General features: G+C 63.6%; 1 protein-coding gene across 1 annotated transcript in view; it reads right to left on the reverse strand.

The window, feature by feature from the left end:
- ARID3A (AT-rich interaction domain 3A) overlaps positions 1-21,309 on the reverse strand; it is a 29,988-nt gene extending 8,679 nt beyond the window's left edge. The window contains exons 1-3 of the mRNA XM_024134447.3: positions 20,758-21,309; positions 19,434-19,764; positions 316-388 (exon numbers count right to left, since the gene is read on the reverse strand). Coding sequence (XP_023990215.1) covers positions 316-388; positions 19,434-19,764; positions 20,758-21,146 — 793 coding nt within the window. The 5' untranslated portion in view covers positions 21,147-21,309. The remainder of the gene's footprint in view (positions 1-315; positions 389-19,433; positions 19,765-20,757) is intronic.
- Positions 21,310-21,321: the final 12 nt, after the last annotated feature.

A 21,321-nucleotide genomic window follows, 5' to 3' on the forward strand; every position in this document is an offset into this window, starting at 1 on the left:
TTGGAGCCCTGAGACCCTCCACCCACCCAAGGACTTACCCCTCAGACTCACACAGCTGTGTCTCCCCCATCAGACCCTCAGGGCTGGGCTGTGTCTCCTGTCAGATACCCATGGCAGGATGGTGCCTCTTCTCTCAGACCTCCCCCACCACCATGGCAGGGCTGTGTCTCCCCCCTCAGGCATCTCTTGGATGCCTCCGGCCACGGAGAACTCACTCCCAGCTTCGCTGACACACCTGCCCCGGGCAGTGGCCAGCAGGGCCCCCCACCCCTCCTGCGTGCTCATATCTGGCACTTCCCGGCAGGCAGGCCTCACCTCGCTTCTGCATGAAGCTGAACAAGTCATCCAGGAACTCCTTCCTCTTGGGGTCCCCGTCCAGTTCGTAGAGCTGCGATAGCAGGGAGGGGATGGATTAGTTGGTGCCAGAGCTTGGGTGCGGGTGTCACGTCCACATGGCACGGAGGGCCAACCGAGGGGTCCCGGCCCTAGACCCCTGGCCCCCCACAGTCCAAACATCTCCTGAGGCCTGCCCCCGCCACTATCAGACAAGGACCCTGAGACACCTGTCCTGGGGCGGCCGTAACAGCTGACCACACACTTGGCTTAAACCACAAAGATGTATCCTCTCCCGGCTCTGGAGGCCAGCCGTCTGAGATCAAGGTGTGGCAGGGCTGTGCTCCCTCCAGAGGCTGGGGCGGGGGCTGGCTGGGGGGGATCCTTCCCGCCTCTTCCAGCTCCTGGGGCTCCAGGCCTCCTGGGCCTGTGGCTGCATCACCCCGGCCTCTGCCTCTGTCTTCACGTGGCTTCTCCCTGCGTCTCTGTGTCCAAATCGCCCTCTTCTTATGGGGCATCACTCACTGGCTTTAGGGCTACCTCATCTCCACCCGTAACTAATCACATATGCAAATACCTGATTCCCAAATCATGTCCCATTCACAGGTACCTGGAGCTCAAACTTGAACATGTAATTTTGGGGGGCACAATTTATCCCACCTAGACCATCGCCACCGTGAGGATGGCGCAAGTCCGGCACGGTCCACCGAGTCACGCGCACGTGCTCCTGAGAGGCGGCCCATTTTGTAGCTGAGGCACAGAGGCAGGCCCGAGCCTGGAGTCAGGATTCTCGGGGACTCTCAGCCCAGGCTCTGCCCTGCGCACCTGCTGCCTGGGTTCACCAGTCACCGGGGTGGGGAGAAGGCCTCGGTCTGGGCTATCAGCGGGGCAGGGGGTCCCCAGCCTCAACCCTCAGCTCCCAGGTGCTGGCAGGCAGGGGAAGCTGGCAGAGATAATTAGAGAGCAAAGTTGGGGGGCGGGATTTGCCAAGGCGGGCAGTGCAGATGGGGAATGCAGTCCCCATGGCCACCTGGACACAGAGCAAGCGGGACCGTGTGGGGCCTTGAAACCACCAATTAGCCCCGGCTGGGACAATCCGTCATCAGGGCCCAAGGACACACTGATGCCCAGCTCCTGCGCTATGGGACAGCCCCGGGCCTGGGGAGGCAGGGTCCTGGGGTTGGCTACCCCTCAGCCACCTCGCCCCTCTCTGGGCCTCACTTTCCCCATCTGTGTAATGGAGAGATAGTGGGGCCCGTAGGGTACAGGCGGGGGGGGGGGGGGCGGGGGCAAGAGCCCAGACCTGGGTGGTCGAGGCCAGGCCTTTGTCTCCACCCTGCCAGAGCCAGGCTGGCCAGCTGCATTCCTGCACTGATTTATGGTGGCCAGGGAGGCCCCGTTTCTCCCCCTGCCTGAGGGGTGTGGGGCCTGCAGGTGGACCTTCCCGTGGGCGTGCGCCCGCCTGGGCCGCCTCCACCGCCCCTGCCCCATCCCCATTGCCCCTGCCCGCACGGCCCCCAGCACTGTGTGCGCCCCTCGCCCCGCTCTCCCCTCGGCCCCCTCATCAGATCCCCATGATTCACGACCTGGTCCAGTCTCCTGTCTGTCTGCCCGGCTGGAACATCAGCGATTTTGTCTGTTCCGTTTTCAGTGTCTAAAATGGGGCTGAGCACACAGCAGCTGCTTAATAGATGCTCGTTAAGTGAACCCTGATTTTCTCGGCCGCAACGTGGGCCAGGCTGGGCAGAGGAGATCAGAGAGACTTGCGGGGAATTGCCCTCAAATTCCCGTCCGCCCGGAACCTCAGGATGGGACCGGATCTGGAAATAGGGTCTCTGCGGATGACATTAGTTACGATGAGGTCCCAGAGTAGGGTGACTGGTGTCCTCATGAGAGGAGGAGAGACATAGAGACACACAGGGAGATAAGAGGCAGAGACTGGGGTGGCGCCTGGAGCCCCCAGAAGCTGGAAGAGGCAAGAAGGACCGTCCCCCGGAGCCTGAGCAAGGCCCAGCCATCCCCTGACCCCAGACGTCAGTCCTCCAGAACTGAGAGTAAATCCCTGTTGTTCTAAGCTGCCCAGTGTGTGGTCATTTGTTGTGGCCGCTCCAGGAAGCTCACAGGGGACCACCGAACCTCAAGCCCTTCCTGACGAGGGGGCGACATCTCCTCCCTTGAGATCCCGACCCTGGTGGAGCGGGGGGGTCCACCCGGCACGAACTCCTTCCTGGGCCCAGCTCCCACAAGAGATCACAGTGCCTCTCCTGCCTCAGTTTCCCCATCTTTCAGGGACAGTGGGTGATAAACACAATAGCTTCACCCTGAGCTCCTGGAACCATCAGGACCCCCATATTCCAGGTGGGGAAACTGAGGCTCAGGGCAGAGAACAGCTGCCGGGCAGAGGCGGGCTGGCTTGGTGCGGGGCCCGTTAACTCCCAGGCCAAACGGTGGGCGGGCTGCCGTGGCACGGCCAGACCCCCGAGGGGCCAGGGCATTGTGCGAGGCCATAAAGGGGGTGGGCAGGTTGCCGACAGAGAAGGAAGATTTAATGGCTGTTGCTGTGGGCGGCCAACAACAAAGATGGGCAGTAAAGGCCGCCCCAGCTTTATGGGGCTCTGGGCCCAAGTTCCGCACCCCTGCAGGGTGTGTCCTGCCCTGGCCAGCCGGCTAGGGCTGCCCACCAGGCCTCAGGGATGGGGGAGCTGGGGGCGGTGTCCAGGCCCCCCGTGGTGGTGTCCAGGCTCCCCCCGTGAGCCCCTGGGCCCGGCTGCCTGTCCTCACAAGGCTCTCAAGCCACACAGCTGGGCCACAACACATCCTGAGCCACGCCCAGGCCTCGGGCCCACCTGGGCCCTCTGGCTGAAACCCTGTCCCTTTCTGGACGGACCAGGAGGCACTGTCATACCCCGAGCTGCAAACCCAGGCTGGAGGTTGGGCAAAACCTCAGGAAACACCCCTGCCTTGGGCTGAGGCCCCAGATAAACTGCCCCACTCTCCCCTCCCCAGAGCCTGATTTCCCCGGGGCCACTGGGCACTCTGATCACGGGGCCACCTCCACCTCCCGCCAGTTCTGAGGACACCCCGCCTCTCTGCGGCCACGCGTCCCAGAAGACCTGCCAGGGCCGCTCCCAGCTGACCTCTCACCAGCCTCCCGGCTGCTTCTCAAACCCGCCAGGGCCCGCGGTCCCCCCTCCAGGCCTTTGACCTGGCAGCTCCTCTCTCGGAATGCCGTCCTGGCTCTGTCCTAGCTCTGTCCCCGCGGGCTTCCCCCTTGTCGCCCAGGTCTCTGTTCCCACGTCGCCCTGGAGAGAAGCCTCGCGTGCCTGTGCTCTCACTTGGAGCACATTCACCGATTACGGGCGACTCTCTTGTGTACCCCACTCCCCCGCACCCTGTCCCCTGCACCACCAAGCCGCATGGGTTTACACACCGGTCTGGTCTCCTGTCCACCTGTCCTAGTAGGGTGTTCGGGATTTTGTCTGCTTGGTTCCCAGTATCTAAAATTGGGCACCCAGCAGCTGCTTCATAAATGCTCGTTCCGTGGACCTTGATTTCTCAGGGCAACGTGGGGGTGGGACCCCCTATCCTTTCCCAAACCCGAGATGTGTCCGTGCACAACCCATGCTTCGGGCCACCTGCGTCCTGGCATCGGGCAGACGAGGGTCTTGGGGGCACCTGGAGGCTGCCCCGCTGGGCTCACATCCTGTCCTCCCCAAGCCGCATCTGTGAAGGCGGTACAGAACCCCGAGGATGTGGGCGTGGACGTGCGGGCCTGGGCTGGGGGCTCCCGCAGAGGCTCCCAAGCACACACCTCCCTTCCCGTTTTCCACCTGCTGGGCGGGGTCACCGGGACAGGCCCCGCCACCGCCACGTGGCTGGGCCCCTACCCAGTGACGGAGGGCGTCCATCCGCTAGTTACCGAGGCTGGACTGCCCACGTGTCCATCTTCCCCTCCCCAGCACCACCCACTTCACAGACGGGAAACTGAGGCACAGACCAAGCAGAGCCAAGCCCCCACCCCTGCTGAGCAGCCAGAGGGGCCTTCCCGGGCAGCCTGGGCGAGACTCTCCCCTGCCTTACAGTCTCCCATGGCTTCCCACTGTCCCCATCGAGGATCTCACTTCCCCTGCGGTCACTACTGGCCTGTCACCTCCTTGCCCTCACCTCCCTCTGCTTGGCCCCCTTGGGCCTTGTCATGCTTTCTGAGCAAAAGGCACAGGCCCTCACCTCAGGGCCTTTGCACCTGCTGCTCCCTCCTCTGGAATGCAGTTTCCCGGATCTCCGCAAGGCTCCCTCCTTCCCCTCCCAGACCCTCCTCACCCTCTGACCCCGGCCTCTGCCTCAGTTTCCTTTGCAGCAAAGGCGCAACCCAGCCTCATGCCACACATGGATTTCTCAGTGGACACTCGACCACGCTGGGAAGATGATGAGCACGAAAGGCCACCTGCCTCGCTCTGGGCCCAGCCCAGGTGGGAGGGGGAGGCTGGAGGGGAAAGGAGGGGGTCCCACAGGGGGACCCCGCCACCCACCCCTCTGCAGAGGGTGGAGGGGCCAGTCTGCAAGGAGGAAGCAGATAAAGCAGGGCAGGCTCAGGGTCAGGTAGTGGGCGGGGGAGGGGTCAGGGAGGAAAAAGTGAGATAACCTCCCCTCCCCCAAGTGCGCGAGGGGCAAACAGGAAATTCTTGTTTGTGGCGAAAGGTGAGCATTTTCACTACCACCAGCTTCGAGGAGCTCCCAGCCAGGTCAGCGGGTTGTGCTGCTGCCTCGACGACCCCCGGGGTGCGGCCCCCTCCCCCGAAGCCGCCCTGCGGAGACAGCGGACCCCTCGGGAGCCAGGGCACCACGCATGCCCTGGGCCCAGCTGCCGGCCTGAAAGAGGAGGACAGGCCCGTGCGTGGCCTCCATCAAACCACAAGGGGGGAACCTGGTGCAGGGGGGAGGGGCGCCCCCAGGGCCGCCCACACGCGGGAGACCCCTCCCCGGCACCGTGTCCCCAGCTCCAGCCTGCACGGGGCCCAGGGCGGCGACCAGCCCAAGGCCGAGGGGCCCCAGCTGTAAAGAAAGCACCCGCTCCAGGGCCCCCAGGAGGAACTTTGCCCCCTTAACAGTGTCTGCTCAGCCCCCCTCCCGACGCCCAGGCGGCTCCAAAGTCCGCGGGGCCCTACCTCGGATGCACGAGGCCACTGGGCGGCATGGGGGACTCCAGGAGTGAGGCCGTGTCCTTGGACGGCAGACACAGGGACAAAACCAGGAGAAACCGGGAGCGTTCGGGGACCGGTGACCCCCAGCCCCAGAGAAGGACAACCTTGTCCCTGGCAGCCACCAACGTGGCAGGGAGAGGCCCACAGCTGGGAACAGGTGGAAAAGGCCCCCCTCGTGGTTTTTTTCTTTTTTTTTTGGCCCCACCGTGTGGCCTGTGGGATCCTAGTTCCCCGACCAGGGATTGAACCCGGGGCCCCTGCAGTGGAAGCCCCAAGTCCTAACCACTGGATCGCCAGGGAAGTCCCAAAAAAGGCCCGTTTTTGAACTCGTGTTCAATACAGCTCACGGGCAACCAGAGAAGGATGGCTTCTTCCCCAGTGGCCAGAACGGCAGGAACAGACACTGTCCAAGTGTGGGGACCATGGGGACCCTGCTGGAACCCTGGCCCTCAGAGGGGGTCTGGGAACGGACAAGGATGAACGGTGGCGGCGGAGTGAGGCGTCAGGCAGGGCTGGCACCGCCCAGGAGCCTCAGGGCCTTAATCTCACCTACCTGGTCCTGGATCGTTAAAGAAAATATTTATGGAGGTGAAAGTCACGTAACACAGAATTCACCGTTTTAAGGTGAACAATTCAGTGGCCTTTCGTGCGTTGAACATTGTTCTGCAACCACAACCTCTATCTAGTTCCAGAACATTCCATCACCCCAAAAGAAGCCCCGTCCCCATCAGAAGTCACTCCCCTCCCCCTCCCCAGCCCCTGACAACCACGAACCCACTCTCTGTCTCTGTGGATCTGCCTGTTCTGCACGTTTCCCATCAGTGGAATCACACCCTGTGTGTCGTCCTGTGTCTGGCTTCTCTCAGGGAGCATCGTGTTCTCAGGGTCCGTCCACGTTGTAGGAGTGTCAGTGCTTCACCCCTTTTCATAGCTGAGTGACGTTCCCGTGTGTGGATGGACCACATTTGTTTATCCATTCACCACCGATGGGCATTTGGGTTACTTCCATCTTTTGGGTATTATTACGAATCTCACTGTTTCCATATCCTTTGGGTTTTGGACAAGAACTGATTCATTGTAACTCCTGTAAGCAAAGTGAAACTGCACTGAAAGAGCAGAGAAGCCCGCACAGCTGGGTTTTTATCCCTCAAAGTCCCCGCATAGAACACCCAAGAGCAATAGGATGACACTTCCTCCTTGCAGCCCCCCAGGGCGGAGAGTCCGGGGAGCTTTTAATCTTTACATCGAGATCAGGCTGTGTCTCCCCTGCTCCGAAGAGGCCCTTCGTTGCCTGTTGCTGTCAGAAGAAGCCAGACCTCCTGCCTGCCAGGCTGGGGTGTGGTCCTGGCCCCCCAGATGCCTGCACCTGGTCCCTCCCCAGCACTGGTCCCTCGCTGCTCTCAACCGGCTCCTGCCTGGGGCCTCTGCACTGCTGGTCCCCCCACCTAGGTCCCCCTCCTCCACCCTTGCCCTCTTTGTCTCCTGCTGGCCACCAAGCCCGGGCAGCACCCCAAGTGACGCTCCCTGCCCCTCCCCCAGCATCTGTCACGGGTCACGTGGTTCTGCACTTATTTGGGGGATGGTCTCCTTCCCTTCTTTCTTCCCACCCAGATGAGAGCCCCCAGGGCAGGATAGGTAACAGTGGGTAGGCGCAGTATACAGCAGGTGCTAAAGAAGGAAGGGAGGAGAAGGCACACCGGGCTCTGGCCCCTGGTTCATGCTCCATCCCAGCTCAGCCCTGGTGTCCCCCCTCCCGGCGGCCCCACCCCAGCTGATAAAGCCCCTCCTCACATTATCGGGCCCTGGGAGGCCCTGCGCCCCATGACTCAGCGCTGGCAGCCGTTGCCCAGGTGGACAGGGGCCGGGTCCCTGGGGGCCAACCAGCCTCCCCCATTCACAGAAACGCCCACGCGCAGGGCTGGGGGGCGGGGCAAGGCACCCACACCCCCCTCGGCCCCTCCCCTCGTGCCCACTGAGGCGGGCAGGGGCTTCCGCGCGCACCTGATGACCGGGTCTCGGTCCGGCACCGGTGCCGCCCCGCGGTAGCCCCGCCGTAACCGTCCTGTCCGGTAGCCCGGCCCAGAGGGTGCGCTCCTGCCCCTTCTCGCCCCCTCCCCAGAGACCCCGGGGCAGGGACAGACAAACAGATGGATGGACGGATGGATGAAGTCTGGCGGGGAGGAGGCCGGGTGGGGAGGAAGCACCTGGAGTCTGGAACCCTCCCTGTCAGCCCCTGGGGCTGTGGCCAGGTCAATCTATTTTGCAGCCATGACTGAGCACCTTCTGTATGCTTTTTTTTTTCCCCCTGGGCTGCACTACACCGTTTGCGGTGCACGGCTTGCAGGATCTTAGTTCGGGGGTTGAACCCGGGCCCACAGCAGTGAGAGCACGGAGTCCTAACCGCTGGACCGCCAGGGAAGTCCCAACCTTGTGTATGTTAAGGCCTGTGCTGGATGCTGCGGATGCAGTGTGCCCAAGAGAGACCCAGACAACCCCTGGGAGCCCCAGGCCTGCGAGGGGGACAGTAGGAGTCACACACAGGTAGGGAGGGGGAGGGGGTGAGGGAGCGGGGGCGCCTCTGAAGCCAGCCATCCCTGCGGCAGGATGGAGGAAGGGCAGGATTGCTTGCTGTTGCACACAGTAGGGGCTTAATCAGCGTTCACCGGGCGACCTCAGGCTCTTCCCACAAGTTGCCCTCCCGGCGCACCTGACCCCTGGGGCCACCCACCCCCGCCAGACGCAGGGCCGCACGGCCCTTTCATTTCCCGTCAGCGCTCCAGGGCTGCAGGGGCCCCCACTGGGCCTGCAGGAAATTGGGGAAGTGATTCTGGGCCAGGCAGAAACATCTGCCAGCTTGGCCAAACCCCCCCCCCCCCGCCGCCCACCAACCAGCATGTGCCCCCTCTCCGAAAAGACACGGCACACCCACCCACGAAACAGATATTAATAAAAGTTCCAGAAACAAGTCATAGAGCCTGACCACGAAACTAACGATTAAAGGCGCTTCTTTCTGGATTTCCATCCAGATGGTGAGGTTCTGGGGAAGTGCCCTTGTCTCTGGGTCAACCTTTCATGTAATTGGGGTCTCCTGGAGCCTCTGTCTTCCCACCTGTGAAGTGGGCAGGGTGCACCTGGGTCATCCAGGTGGGGGACGGGGGAACCATGGGAGCAAGATTGTGCAGAGAGAAGAGTCTGGCTCCAGGAAAATGGGCGGGGGGTTGGGGGGCAGTAAGAAGGAGCCACCTCGGTGGCAGGACAAGGCTAGTCACCCGCCAGCTCCATGTCACAGCTGGGGATGCCAGCAGGCCCAGCACTGAGGACGCACTCAGGATGAGGAACAATGAGGAGAAACTTCTAGGAAGGCAGCTGGCCTGCGGCATGCAAACGACATGCAAATCTGGGCGGGCAGCCTCCCATCCACCTGGGAGCCCCCACCCACAGGCCTGGCTCTGAGCAGACTGCTATCTGCATGGGAGCCCATTTCACAGACGGGGAAACCGAGGTGCTGAGAGAAGGCCACAGAGCTGGACTCGAACCCGGTACTGAGCCCCTTGGTGCCTCTGGACCACCTCAGAGCCTAGAGCCTTGTGGGGTTGGGGGTGGGACCCTGCCCGAGACCGCCTGGCACTCAGGGGGCACCGGGCAAATGCTTTGGAGTCAGACAGCCAAAAATCCAGAATCTTCTTCCTCTTCACTCCCTCCCTCCCTCCCTCCCGCCAGCAGTTACGAACCCAACGTTCCACGCTGCTCTCAGGGCATTTCGTTTGGGGGTCCCAGGCCCCCAAAACCCAAGGACGATCGTCTAGCTACCACTTACCCGCTGGCTCAGGGCTCTGAGCCCTGCACCCAGGGCCTGGCTCCCGGGGAATAAAACTCCCACCATGGGGTTTCTTCTGAAAGGAAGCAGCCCTGTTTCCCTGCAGAAGAGCCGCCGGCAGCCAGGAAAGCACCAGAAGGGACTCTCCTAGCAGTCCGGCTGTTCATAAAGATCTACCTGCCCAGGGAGCGAGGTCCCCATCACTCCCAGCCCGGGTTCGCTGAACGGAAGTACAGTAGCATAAGAGAGCAGATCGCTGCCCCTCCCTGGCTGTGCTGACTGGGTCCCGACCGTCCCCGGGCCTCCCCCAGACAGCGCAGGAAGGAAGGGGGGTGCCTCCCGCCTCCCGCCCAGGAGTCAAAAGGAAGGGGCCCTGGACGGCTCAGGGCTGGGGGTTCCCGCCCGGCACACCTGCGGGAGCCTCTGCCAGACTCCAGGCCGACGGCAAAACAGAACCTGCCCACGGTGGCCAGCGGGCTCAGGGTGCCAACAAACCCACCCGCCGACTGCAAGAGGGGGACCCTGCTCCTGGAACATCCCACCTCCCAGGGAGCAGCTCCTGCAGTGAGTGAGGGGGAGAGATGAGACCCACGCTGGGCACCCGGGGGCCGAGCTGGTACCTGCCACGCCCACTCTCCTCCACCAGGACCCTCGGTGACCGGTAACCAACAATGATGACAACAGAATACCAGCTCAGACACTGCCCCCGTTTTCCAGACGGGGAAATGGTGCCCGGAAGGAGGGTGTCAAGAGCAGCTGCCACCTGCACCCCAGCTTGGCTGGGCTCCCCCCAGATGCCAATGGCATCGAAGAAAAGAATAACCCTCGGGAATTCCCTGGTGGCCCAGTGGTTAGGAACCTGCGCTTTCACTGCAAAGGGCGCGGGGCCGATATCTGGTCAGGGAACTAAGATCCCGCAAGCCACGCCCCAGAGGTGCCCTCAGGCCCCACTTCTCATCCAAGAACTGGGCACCCTGTGGGCGGGTGCATGGACCAGCTGGAGGACACGGGGAGGGGCCGGGCGGGCCGTTGGCCGGGCAGGGTGCCAGATGAGGCAGGGGCCGCCAGGCCGGGAGAGGGTGGCAGCCAGGCCCATGCACGCCGTCCACCGGTCACTCACGGGAAGAGGGCAGATGGGAGTTAATTACAGGGTGACGGGGGCAGGTGGGCAGATGAGGGTGGAGATGGGAAAGAAGAAAGGAAAAGGACAGAGGAAGAGACAGAGAGAGATGTGAGGGAGAGACAGAAACCGGAGACCTGGGGACAGATGGACCCGGCCAGGTTCCAGGCCCGGCTCCCCCATGCCAGGCAGGGTGGCCTGGGGGAGTCACACCGGTTCCAGAACACAAGGAGTGGGCGGCCCACCCCGCCCAGAGTTGGCAGCCCCTGGGGCTGGGGGCGCCCCCCTGGGTAGGGGCCTCACAAGCCCAGAAGATCCACATTGGAAGCCATGGGGTGGGCTGGGGGACACAACCTAACAGGGCAGAGGCTGGGGTGGCCACGGGGACCCTCAGAGACCCCTCACGGGGCAGAAAGAGAATGATACACAGCCCCAGGGCCCACGGCCACTCCAGCCTGGGCAGAGATGCCACACCTACCCCCAGGGACACTAGCAGGAGTCACAGCCCCACCTTGAGAGAACCCCTGGCTCCGCCCAGACAGACCACATGGCCCCCCCACCTGGACCTCTACGCGGCATGGACCCAGGTCTGCCCCATGGCTGCACACGGACCCTCCCAGCCCTGTTTGGACGCATGCTCCCACCCCGACACGTGGACCCTCAGCCCTGCCCAGACCCAGCAGGTCCCACCACCCGGCGTGGTCTCCAGGCGCGCATGGACACACCCGTCCAGCCAGACCCAGACACACAAACACAGACACACCCTCGTCCGCTGGCTGGCTCTCAGATAATGGCCCCAGACGGCCCGCCCTCGGCCGCTGCACCCACCCGGCCCCCACTGCCACGTGCCCACAAGGGCGGCCACTTCTGTCTGCTCTGTTCACAGGTGCATGCCTGCTGCCCAGAACGGGGCTGGTACACAGCAGGCACTCCACACGTGCCTGTGGAAGGCCCAGACTCAGACACACACGCACACGGGGGGCCCAGCCTGGCCTTTGCGCCGTAAAGCAGTCCCATGACCCCCGTGGACCACACGGTCGGGGGTCCCCTAAGGAGGCTCCATGGCCGGGCGGGCTCCCTGAGAATCTGCCCGGCGCTGCTGAGCCCCACGGATCAGGGACCCAGAGCCCTCACTGGATTTTGTATTCATTTCCTGGGGCGGCAACAGGCCGGGGGGCTTGGCGCAGGGGTTTGTTCCTCCACGGCTCTGGAGCCCAGACGTCCAGAATCCAGGTGAGGCAGGGCTGCGCTCCCTCCAGAGGCTCGGGGGAGGGTCCTCCCTTCCTCGTCCAGCTTCTGGGGGCCTCTGGGCTCAAGCCCTTCTGGGCTCGTGGCTGCATCACCCCAGTCTCTGCCGCCAACATCACACGGCCATTTTCTGTCTCTGTGTGTCCCTCCTCTTTTTCTAAGGGCACTGGTCACCCTCCTCCACCATGGCCTCATCTTAACTGCATCACCCCTGCAAAGACCCTAGTTCCAAACAAGGCCCCCGTTCTGAGATTTGGGGCAGACGTGCCCATTCGTGCCCCCCGATAGGTTTCTTCTGGCATTAGGGTTTCATCTGTTCCTTGCTCGTTGTCTGGAAGGCGGAGGCGGCGGCAGGCGGCGCCGACTCTGTGCCCGCCACACCCCTCGGCCCCACGAGACCCCCGCCGGCCGTGACGAGGGGCAAGGCTGCGTCCCGAGCTGGGGCCTTCAATAGGCAGATTGGTTACCGTTTAACCCCGTGACCCCCAATTGTCCTCTGGCCGAGCGCAACTGGGCGAGCCGAGGGGGGCGGTCCGGCCCCGCCCCCACGCGTGCCCACCCATAGCCCACAACCCCAGCTGCCCCCGGCCCCTCCCGGAGCAGTGGACGGCGCCTGCAAACGGGGTCGCTGGGCCTTCCAGAGGGCCCGGGATGCCCCTCCAAGTCACCGCAGGGGGTGCTGGCTCGAGATCAGAAGGCTCGGCGGGTTGAAGGGTCTTTGTGTCAGGTGGGGAAACTGAGGCACAGAGCAGGTGAGCCCTGCCCAGCATCCCCCGATTGCACCTCTGGATCAGAGAGGACGCACCCCAGTCCGAGAGCACACAGCACGTGAGGGGAGGAAGGGATGTAACCTGGCGGTGGGACCCCCTGCAGCCCCCGAGGCCCTGGTCACACCTCGCGGCTCCCTGGGGCTGCGTCAGCAAGGCGGCTCGGGAAGCCACGCGGAGGCCGCGGGCAGCTGACCTGTGCCCGGGCTGCCGATTCAAGCCACTGACCGGGGCAACGTGACTTTCTGGCTAACGGTTAATGGGCCCCACCGCAAGCTCAAGATTCCCGAGACACGGGGCCAGCGGGGCCGGCAGGGGGCACGCAAGGCTCACACACGGGCACACGTGCACGCACACACGTGTGTGCTTGCAGACCCACAAGCATACAGCCACGTGCACACAAAACAGCCACGGGAAAGGGTCACCTGTCATCCACCGTACAGACGTGCGGAACAGGTACAGCGCTGGGATCGACGCACACGGATACACAAGCTCAGGCACCCAGACCCCCGGACACACTCACGACACGTCCACACATGCCAGGGCCAAGTCGCGTGGGGGTGCACGCAGACGTACACAAACACTCCAGACACGGGGACACACAAACAGGCGCCTGAGGTGACAGATACACACACAAGACACTGCAGATGGGTCCACGTGGCCCCAGACCGTGCACACAGACACACGGGAGAGCCACGCCAGCAAACGCATGGCCACAGACACCACAGGGGGGTCTCAAGATGGCCCCAGAGCCCCGGCTCTGCAGACACAGACCCCGACACACATGGTGGAGGGGGGGGTCCCTCGAGAGGGGAACCCCCAGCCCACAGGGACCCCACGCACACGCGCTCGCCTACGTCAGTGGGCTGGACCCCACGTGCGCCCCACGCCCGCCGGGCACCACATCCTCCGGCACCATGCGTGTCATTAGAAAGCGTGGGGAGGGGCCGGGCGCTTGGCAGTGACCACCGGGGTGAGGAGCAGCGGTGGGCGTGGGGGGCCAGGCCACAGCGGCAGTGACCCCTCGGCGGTGACCGGGCAGCCGGGCGGCGGCGCTGGGGCCAGATAAGGCTCTTCCGGCTGAGTCAGTGTGGTTCCCAGGGCTGGCACGGGTGGGGGCATGGTGCCAGGGCTGCAGGCGGCATCCTCCCCGCGCCTGCCACGGCCCATCTGGCTCCACGCCAGCAGCCGCAGTGGCTTTGATGAGGTGGGCGCTGTCCCGGGCGGGCAGGGCTGGGCTCCCAGGGGGCTTCCTGGCACCGGTCCCGCCCCCAGCATGGGGCCCAGGGACCCCGGCGCCCCAGGAAGACGCCAGGCGCCAGAGCTGGCCTGCAGGACCCACGGGCCTGGGCCCAGCCCACGCTGCCCCAAGCCAACCGGCTCAACGTCATTGGGCTCAGAAGCCAGTGCCTGACCTCCAGCCTGTGCCCAGAACACACTCCACCAAAAAATTCTCCTCCTCCTCCTCCTCCTCCCTGGTCCCACAGGACCGGCTGTAGCGCTGGCCTCTTCCACTCCTGCCACAGGACCGTGGAGCCCAGAAGGGTTCTCCCAGCATCCCTCTCCCTCTCCCAGCACTAAACCATGCTAAGGCCCCCCTCTGAGCCCACCTTTGCTTTGCCCTAATGTCTGCCCACCCCTACCCCTCCCACTTTATGTTCCAGCCACGCCGTTCCAAGATGCAGGCCCTAACCCTTCTCTCTCCACCTGGCCAACTCTTACACGTCCTGCAAAGCCCCAGCTCCAAAGCCCATTCCTCTGGGCAGCCTTCCCTCTAGCCCAGCCCTGACTCTTCAGGGCTGAAGTGCGTGTGTCCATCTCTGGGCCCCCAGCCTCTGGGGGCTCCCAGGTAGGATGAAGAAACCATCTGCCACCTCTTCCCGGAGTCCCGGCAATTCCTGCTCCCTAACCCCACCCCATTCAGCCCCAAGCAACTCTCATGAGCCCAGAGATGTTCACTGCAGTGTTGTTTACAACAGGGAAACAGGAAAACAGACCAGCGTGTTGGTGTCAGCTCCACAAGGGAACCCGCAGCAGCTGAAAAGAACTCGGCTACTTGAAACACTCTGATAAACAGACAGATGCAGAGTGAAAATGATGAGAAAAAATGAGAAAAGCAGTAGGTCCAGCTCAGCGTCTGGCAGATCCTGCAGCCTCCCGAGAGACCACACTTCGATAGCTTTTGCGTCACGTTTCTGTGTAAATGGACAGAGAGAGGCCTGGGAAAACTGTAGCTGCTGCCAGCTAGGTCACAGAGGGGGCTGGCAGGCCTCGGGCCTCACTGGAATCCTTCCCTTTTTATCCCCCACCGGAATGGTGTCAAGTGTCACTTCTGGCATCAAAAAAGGACTTTAAAAACATGGATACGTGTACCGTCCATAATTTAAAAAATCGAAGTGAGGTGAAAGGAGCAGAGAAAAAAACCAAAATGTGACCCCGGCCTCTTGCTAAGGATGCACCTAAGGTCCAGGGCTTCACCCCAAGTTGCTTGAACCCATTTCCCGGGCCACACACGCTGGGGTGGAGGAGGACACCCATGGGAATTCAACAGGCCCCAGGAGGCCCAGGGAGGGGAGAGGGGACGGGCGGGGTCCACAGCAAGGCCTCAGCAGCCCAGGGAGGCCTTTCCTGCCTAGGGGCCTGTGTGTCCTGGCACCGGGTCCTGACACCCTGCTGTTGGGCCCTGGACCAACCGCCTCCATTTCAGACGAGGAGACCGAGGCTCAGAGGGCCACCCGGGCTCCCCCGAAACCTGCAGCCAGGGGGCCTTGCCCCCTGCCCCTCACCATCTGTCCACTCCTCCAGTACACCCTGGGGCCAAATCCCGGCTCTGACACCTCCCCCGGGTAACCGTGGGCAAAGCTGCGTGACGGCTCTGTGCCTCAGCTTCCACAACTGCACGACGGGGCAAATGCAGTGCCCCGCCCCTCACCACGAAACGAAGGTACACGAGACACACGTGAGACGCTACACCTGCTGCCTGTGCATAGTTGGGCGACAAAGACCGGCCAGGACAGTCATCTCTATATCTCTGAGCTCATTTACAAGTGGCGGGGAGCAGACACGACCTTGGAGAGGAGGGAAAATAAAGATCCCGACCTTTAATGCAAATCAGAGCCACAGCGAGATTGCACGCCACCCCACCAGGACGGCTGGAATCAAAGTCATAACCACAAGCGTCGGCGAGGACGTGGAGAAACTGGAACCTTCACATGGCTGGCGGGGATGCAAAATGGAGCCGCCGTGAACAGCAGCAGCTCCTCAGGTTAAACACAGAGTTACCACATGATGCAGCACCTCCACTCCTAGGTACGCGCCCGTGGGAACTGAAAGCACGCGTTCACGCACAAACTTGTACACGCACGTTCATAGCAGCCAAAGGGAGAAACGACCCAGTGTCCATCGGTGGACGAATGGGTAAATAAAGTGCAGGATATACATGCGTATAATGGAATATCACTCAGCCACAAAAAGGAAAGAAGCCCTGACACTCGCTACCGTATGGACGGATCCCCAGAACACGACGCTCAGGGAGAGAAGCCAGACACAGAAGGACACGCGGGGTGTGATTCCATGGATGGGAAACGTCCAGAACAGGCAGATCCACAGAGTCAGAAAGTGGGTTCCTAGTTGTCAGGGGCTAGAAGAGGGGGTGGGGGTAAGAGCTAAAGGGTACATTTTAAAACGTTTTTTTTTTTTTTTTAATTTTTGTTTTGTTTTGTTTTGTTTTTTTGCGGTACACGGGCCTCTCACTGCTGCGGCCTCTCCCGTTGCGGAGCACAGGCTCCGGACGCGCAGGCTCAGCGGCCACGGTCCACGGGCCCAGCCGCTCCGCGGCATGTGGGATCCTCCCGGACCGGGGCACGAACCCGCGTCCCCTGCATCGGCAGGCGGACTCTCAACCACTGCGCCACCAGGGAAGCCCTAAAAGGTTTATTTTGGAGGTGATGAAAATGTTCTAAAATTGACGGCACAACCCCGTGAACGTACGAAAAACCACCAAATCGCACTTTCAATAGGTGAATCGTGCTGGGTGACCCTTAAGTCAATAAAACCCCAGCGTTTGAGTCATTGAGACTAGAGAGTCAAATTCTTAAGTGGCTGAAGATCTACAATTAAGACTCTGCTTGCTTAAAATCCCACGACGGCACAGCCCTGCTGGTAACAGGAAACCACCAGGATTTCACCAGGATGCCATAGCTGATGGCAGCAGGCGGAGGTCCTATTCGCTCCCCACGACACACTACGAGCCCAGCCAGTGCTGGCCTCCATCAGCACGAGTCCCTGGGGCCCCATGGCAGCGAGGTTCCAGGCTTTCAAGGAAAGATTCCGTGGCCCTGAGCCCGCTGCTCCCGGCCCCTCCCCAGCCTGGCTGCCCCCCAGACCCTGTAGCCGGCGGCAGAATTTCACGGCTGTCGAGGGTTTTCGGGCGGAAGTCAGGCCTAGGCCCTGCCAAGACCGGGGAGGAAGAGGCAGTGATGGTGCCAAGCAGGCGGCCGGCCGGCCCCGCTGCCACGTGCCAGGAAGGGGGTGGGGCAGGCGCCAGAGTCAACACAGCCCCCGACATCTGCTGGGCTGGCTGGGCCCAGGCCACTGTTGACACTGGCCGCACAGATGCCTGGCCAGCTGGGCGGGAGGGCAGTGCTGGCAGCTGGACCTGCCACAAACAGGCAGGCACAGGATCCTGGCGCTGGAGGGCAGCCCTCCGCCTGCCCACAACTTCCCTTAGCCCCCCCCACCGTCTTGGAATCCAATTCCATCCCCCGCGGGGCCCAGACGGGTGGCGGCATCTGGCCTCCACACACAAGCCAGGCTGCATCCTACCCCGGGGCCTTTGCACGGGCTGTTTCCTCTGCCTGCCACACCACCATCCCTCAGTGTGAGGGCCCAGCTCCTTCTCCGACCAGGCTTGGGGCAAGTGCCACGTCCCGAGAGGCCTCCCCACATCCCCAGCTGGATGCCAGATCACGTTTCCTAACCTCTTCCTACCCATTTGTTTACGGACTTTCTCTGAGTCCAGCAGAGGAGCTACGTATCCAGTAGGTGCTCCATAAGCGTGAGACTGACTGTGTGACCTGAGTTCCCTGGGCCCCTTGGGCCTCAGTTTCCCCAACCGTGCCCTGACCCTGGCAGTCCTCGAGACATCATCATCGTGTTCAAAGACCAGCGGGACAATGGCCCCTGGAGGCCCTCTGTTCCTGATGGGCCGAGGGGGGCTTTGCGGCCAGGACACCTGATCCCTGGACTCTGCCTGGCCTGGCCACCCAAGCCCCATCTCCCGCCAGTGTTGGACCAGTGTTGGGCCACGCAGCAGAAGCTGCTGGGCGGGGCCAGGGCTACCTGTCGACCCCCAACCCCACAGGGGCTATGGCCTTGTCCCTTCCTCTGGCCTGGCCGTGACCCTGTGAGGCAGCGGGGTGGGAGGCGTCTGGCTCTGGCCCCCAGCCTGGGGCTTCCTGAGGGTTGGACTCAGGGCAGCTGACAAATATTCGGTGAGTCCATAAATATAACTCGCCCGTGAGGTTCCCGTTTGTGTTATTTTGACCCCAGCGGACGTCAAGAGCTCGGTTCTGGGAAACCCGTCCCCCACCCCCAATTCCTCGCCCCTGTTTCCTTACCTGCAGAACTAGACAGACAGTAACCCAGCCACAAGCGGCTCCTCAAGAAGAGGAGGGAAACTGAGGCAGGGAGCAGGGGGGGACCCCTGATCCCAGGCACTGGCTCAGGCTGGGGTCCACACGCAGAGGAAAAGCCTTCAGGCGGGAGGGGGCAGCCGGGGCCATGCGTGGGGAGCGGCCAGCCACGCCCTAAGGAGATGACGTCTGCTGGCTGTCAGCCCACCCCTTGGCACTGCCACCCACCCGCGTGCCAGGACCCAGCCGGAAGCCAGGCGGCCCCACCCATCCCGAGATGCCTGGGCAGGGGATTAACCTTCCTGCCTGTTCCTCAGGCTGGCCTCCTGCCTCAGGGCCGCTGCCGTGGCCGTGCCCACCCCGCGGGCACTGTCCTCTTCTGCCTTTATACCTGCCCCGTCACTCCCATCACCACCCCTGCCTTGTTCCTCTCACACTGTGTGTCCAGTTTCCAGTTCTGTACCTTATCTGAGCTTTCTGAGCGTTGCCAGGGTCCTGCTACCCATTCTGGAAGCCAGCACGGGGCGGGGGGGGAGGGTGCCCCAAGGCCATACACGGCCACCTCCCGGCTCCCATGCGCCTGGCGCGTCCGGAGCCTCAGATGAGGCTCGGGCGCCAGGCCTGGGAGGCTAGGTCCCCACCGTCCACTCTCGGAGGTCGGGGCAGGGCCCAGCTGGCCTCAGGCTGGAATGCAAGCCCAGCCGGCCGCCCCGGCCGCCATCTGGTTTCCATCTGCCCAGCCCAGCGAGGCCCAACTTCAAAGGATCCCCCGCCCGGCCACTTCCTCTGCCCTGGCCGCCTGCGGGGAAGGCACCAGGACGGCCCGCTTCCTCCCCACCCCTCCGGAGCCCCCAGGAGCTGCTTGGCCGTCCACACCAACGTGGCCACCCCCTGCTCACCGCGCCCCCCGCCACAGCCACAGGCTCAACAGATCAGACTCGACGCCACGGACAAGGCCTCTGGCCCTGCGTCCCTGAGCCCCCGCCCCTGCCCGCCTGCCGACCACACCCATGAGCCCCGTGGAGCCTTGTCCAGGCGCGAGGCCTTTCCCAGGGCCGGTGCCTCTGCTCAGAACCCCCTCCTTGCTCTAGCTCTCTGCTTGTCCTCTGGTGCACGTGGAGCCCCCTGAACTTTGCCCTCGTGTCCCCACATCCGTGCATTTACCGGCCAGCCCGTCCCACCCACGGGACACAATCCCACACTGTGGCTTCCACGAGATGCCCCGCACCCGGCAGGCGAATGCCTGACCATCGGGGGCGGGTCGGAGGGTCCCTGGCAGAGACTGCCCACAGCCCATCAGGACGCGAGGCCCACCTGCTTGAACTGCTCCTCGTACGTCCAGTCCCCGTGGTCCGGCGGCTGCAGCTGGGGCACCGCGTGGGCAGCCCCTCCGGGGAGGGCCGGGCCAGCCCCCGGGCGCTCCTGGCCGCCCAGAGCCCGGGGCCCGCCGTCGCCGCGGAAGGCCTGGAGCGGCTGGGCCTTGCGGGGGAACAGGGCTGCTGGACCCAGGCCTGCGGAGCCCGGGGGCCCGAGCCCCTCCTCGTCCTCGTAATCCTCGTCCTCCTCGTCTTCCTCCTCTTCCCCCAGATCTTCCTCCAGCTCCTCCTCCTCCTCCTCCTCCTCCTCCTCCTCCCATTTCGGCTTCCTGGGGCAGACACAGGGCGTGGGTCAGGGGAGAAGGCAAGGCCCGCGCGTCCTCCTGCCTCATTCTCCCTGTCTGGACGTGGGTGAGCAGCCCCACGTGCTCTGGCTGCCAAGAGCGCCCGCAAGGAGACCAGCTTAGGTCGTGGGCCTTACTCTCCTTGTTCCCAATGAGCTCAGAGCAACTAGAGGTGCCCCTTTGGCATAAACCCCAGCCCCTGCCCGCCTGCTAACCTGGTCTCCCCTCCCGTCCCCTCCATCGCACAGGCCTCCTTGCTGGGCCTTGAAAATGCCAACCCCATTCCTGCCTCGGGGCCTTTGCTGAGGCTGTTCCCTCTGCCAGGCATGCTGTTCCCCGCTCTCCCTTGCCCTTCCTACAGGCTGTCACCTCCACAGGGAGACCTTCACCCACCATTGCCCAAAGTTGATGCCGGCCCCAGCCACTCCCCTCCCCAAGACCCCTGCTTTATTTTCTTGGCAACTCTGATCACAGCCTGCAATCGCCTGTCTTCCCAGAAGGATCCCACTGGAGTTTTGCCAGCGCCCAGCTCAGGGCCTGCATCAGACCCCGGGGAGACGCATCTGGGGGCCAATGGATGCTCACTCTGCGCAGGTTGCACTCGGGCTACGGACTCTATCTGTCCCCGCCACTAAATCTAGTATAGCCTCGCCAGGCGATGGGGGCCGTTGGCCACTTGTGAGAAGCTCCATTTAAATTACGATGAAATAAAGCTACACAAGCAGACCCCGGCGGCACTGGCCACACTTTAAGTATCTGTCAGCCTTTTGAGACGGGTGGCCCCGATCCTGGGTGGTGCATGTGGAGAAATGTCCACTGTCCCGCCCCCCACCCCCGGGGAAGTTCTAAAGAACGGTGCATCCTGGGTAGTCAGCAGGACAGGGGTTTTGTCCTTCCTCTATGGCTGTGTCCCCAGGGCTGAGAGCCACCGGCACGTGGCAAGTGCTCAGCGTGGGGGGCCCACACACCCCAACTCACAGGTCATCGTCGGAGCCCTCGAAGTGGCCGTCACCTTCGGGGAGGCCGGCCGCCTCCCTGCCTCGGCCGGGTGCGGGGGGAGAGCCTGGTGCCCCCTCTGGGGCCACATCCTCATCCTCTGAGCCGGGGGGCCCATCCTCGGAGCTGCCGGGGCTGGGCGCGTGGCCGAGGCCGGCGGCGGCGGCTCGCATGGCGGCCAGCGCGGCCATCTGCGCCCGCTGCATCCGGGCGCTCTCGGGCTCCCTGTCCTCGTCCGGGGCGGCCCTGGCACGGGCCGGGGGGCCGGCCGAGGGCTCGGGGGGTGGTGGCGGTGGCTGCCGGGCCTCCAGCTCCTGGCGTGCCCGCTGCTGCCGCTGCAGGAGCGTCTCCATCACGGCCTGCAGCTTCATGGCCCTGCGGGCCGGGCCGCCCCGGGCACCAGGGCGGGGCGGCGGCGGGGGCGGCCCCTGGGGGGAGGGGGCCCGGCCGCACTGCAGTGTGGGGGCCGCGGGGGAGCCGGGGCAGTGCAGGGTGGCGGGGGGGAGGGGCGGGGGCCGCCGGGCTCGGGGTCGGGGCTGGGGGGGG

The sequence above is a fragment of the Physeter macrocephalus genome, unplaced genomic scaffold (genome assembly GCF_002837175.3).
Source record: "Physeter macrocephalus isolate SW-GA unplaced genomic scaffold, ASM283717v5 random_442, whole genome shotgun sequence".
NCBI lineage: Eukaryota > Metazoa > Chordata > Mammalia > Artiodactyla > Physeteridae > Physeter > Physeter macrocephalus.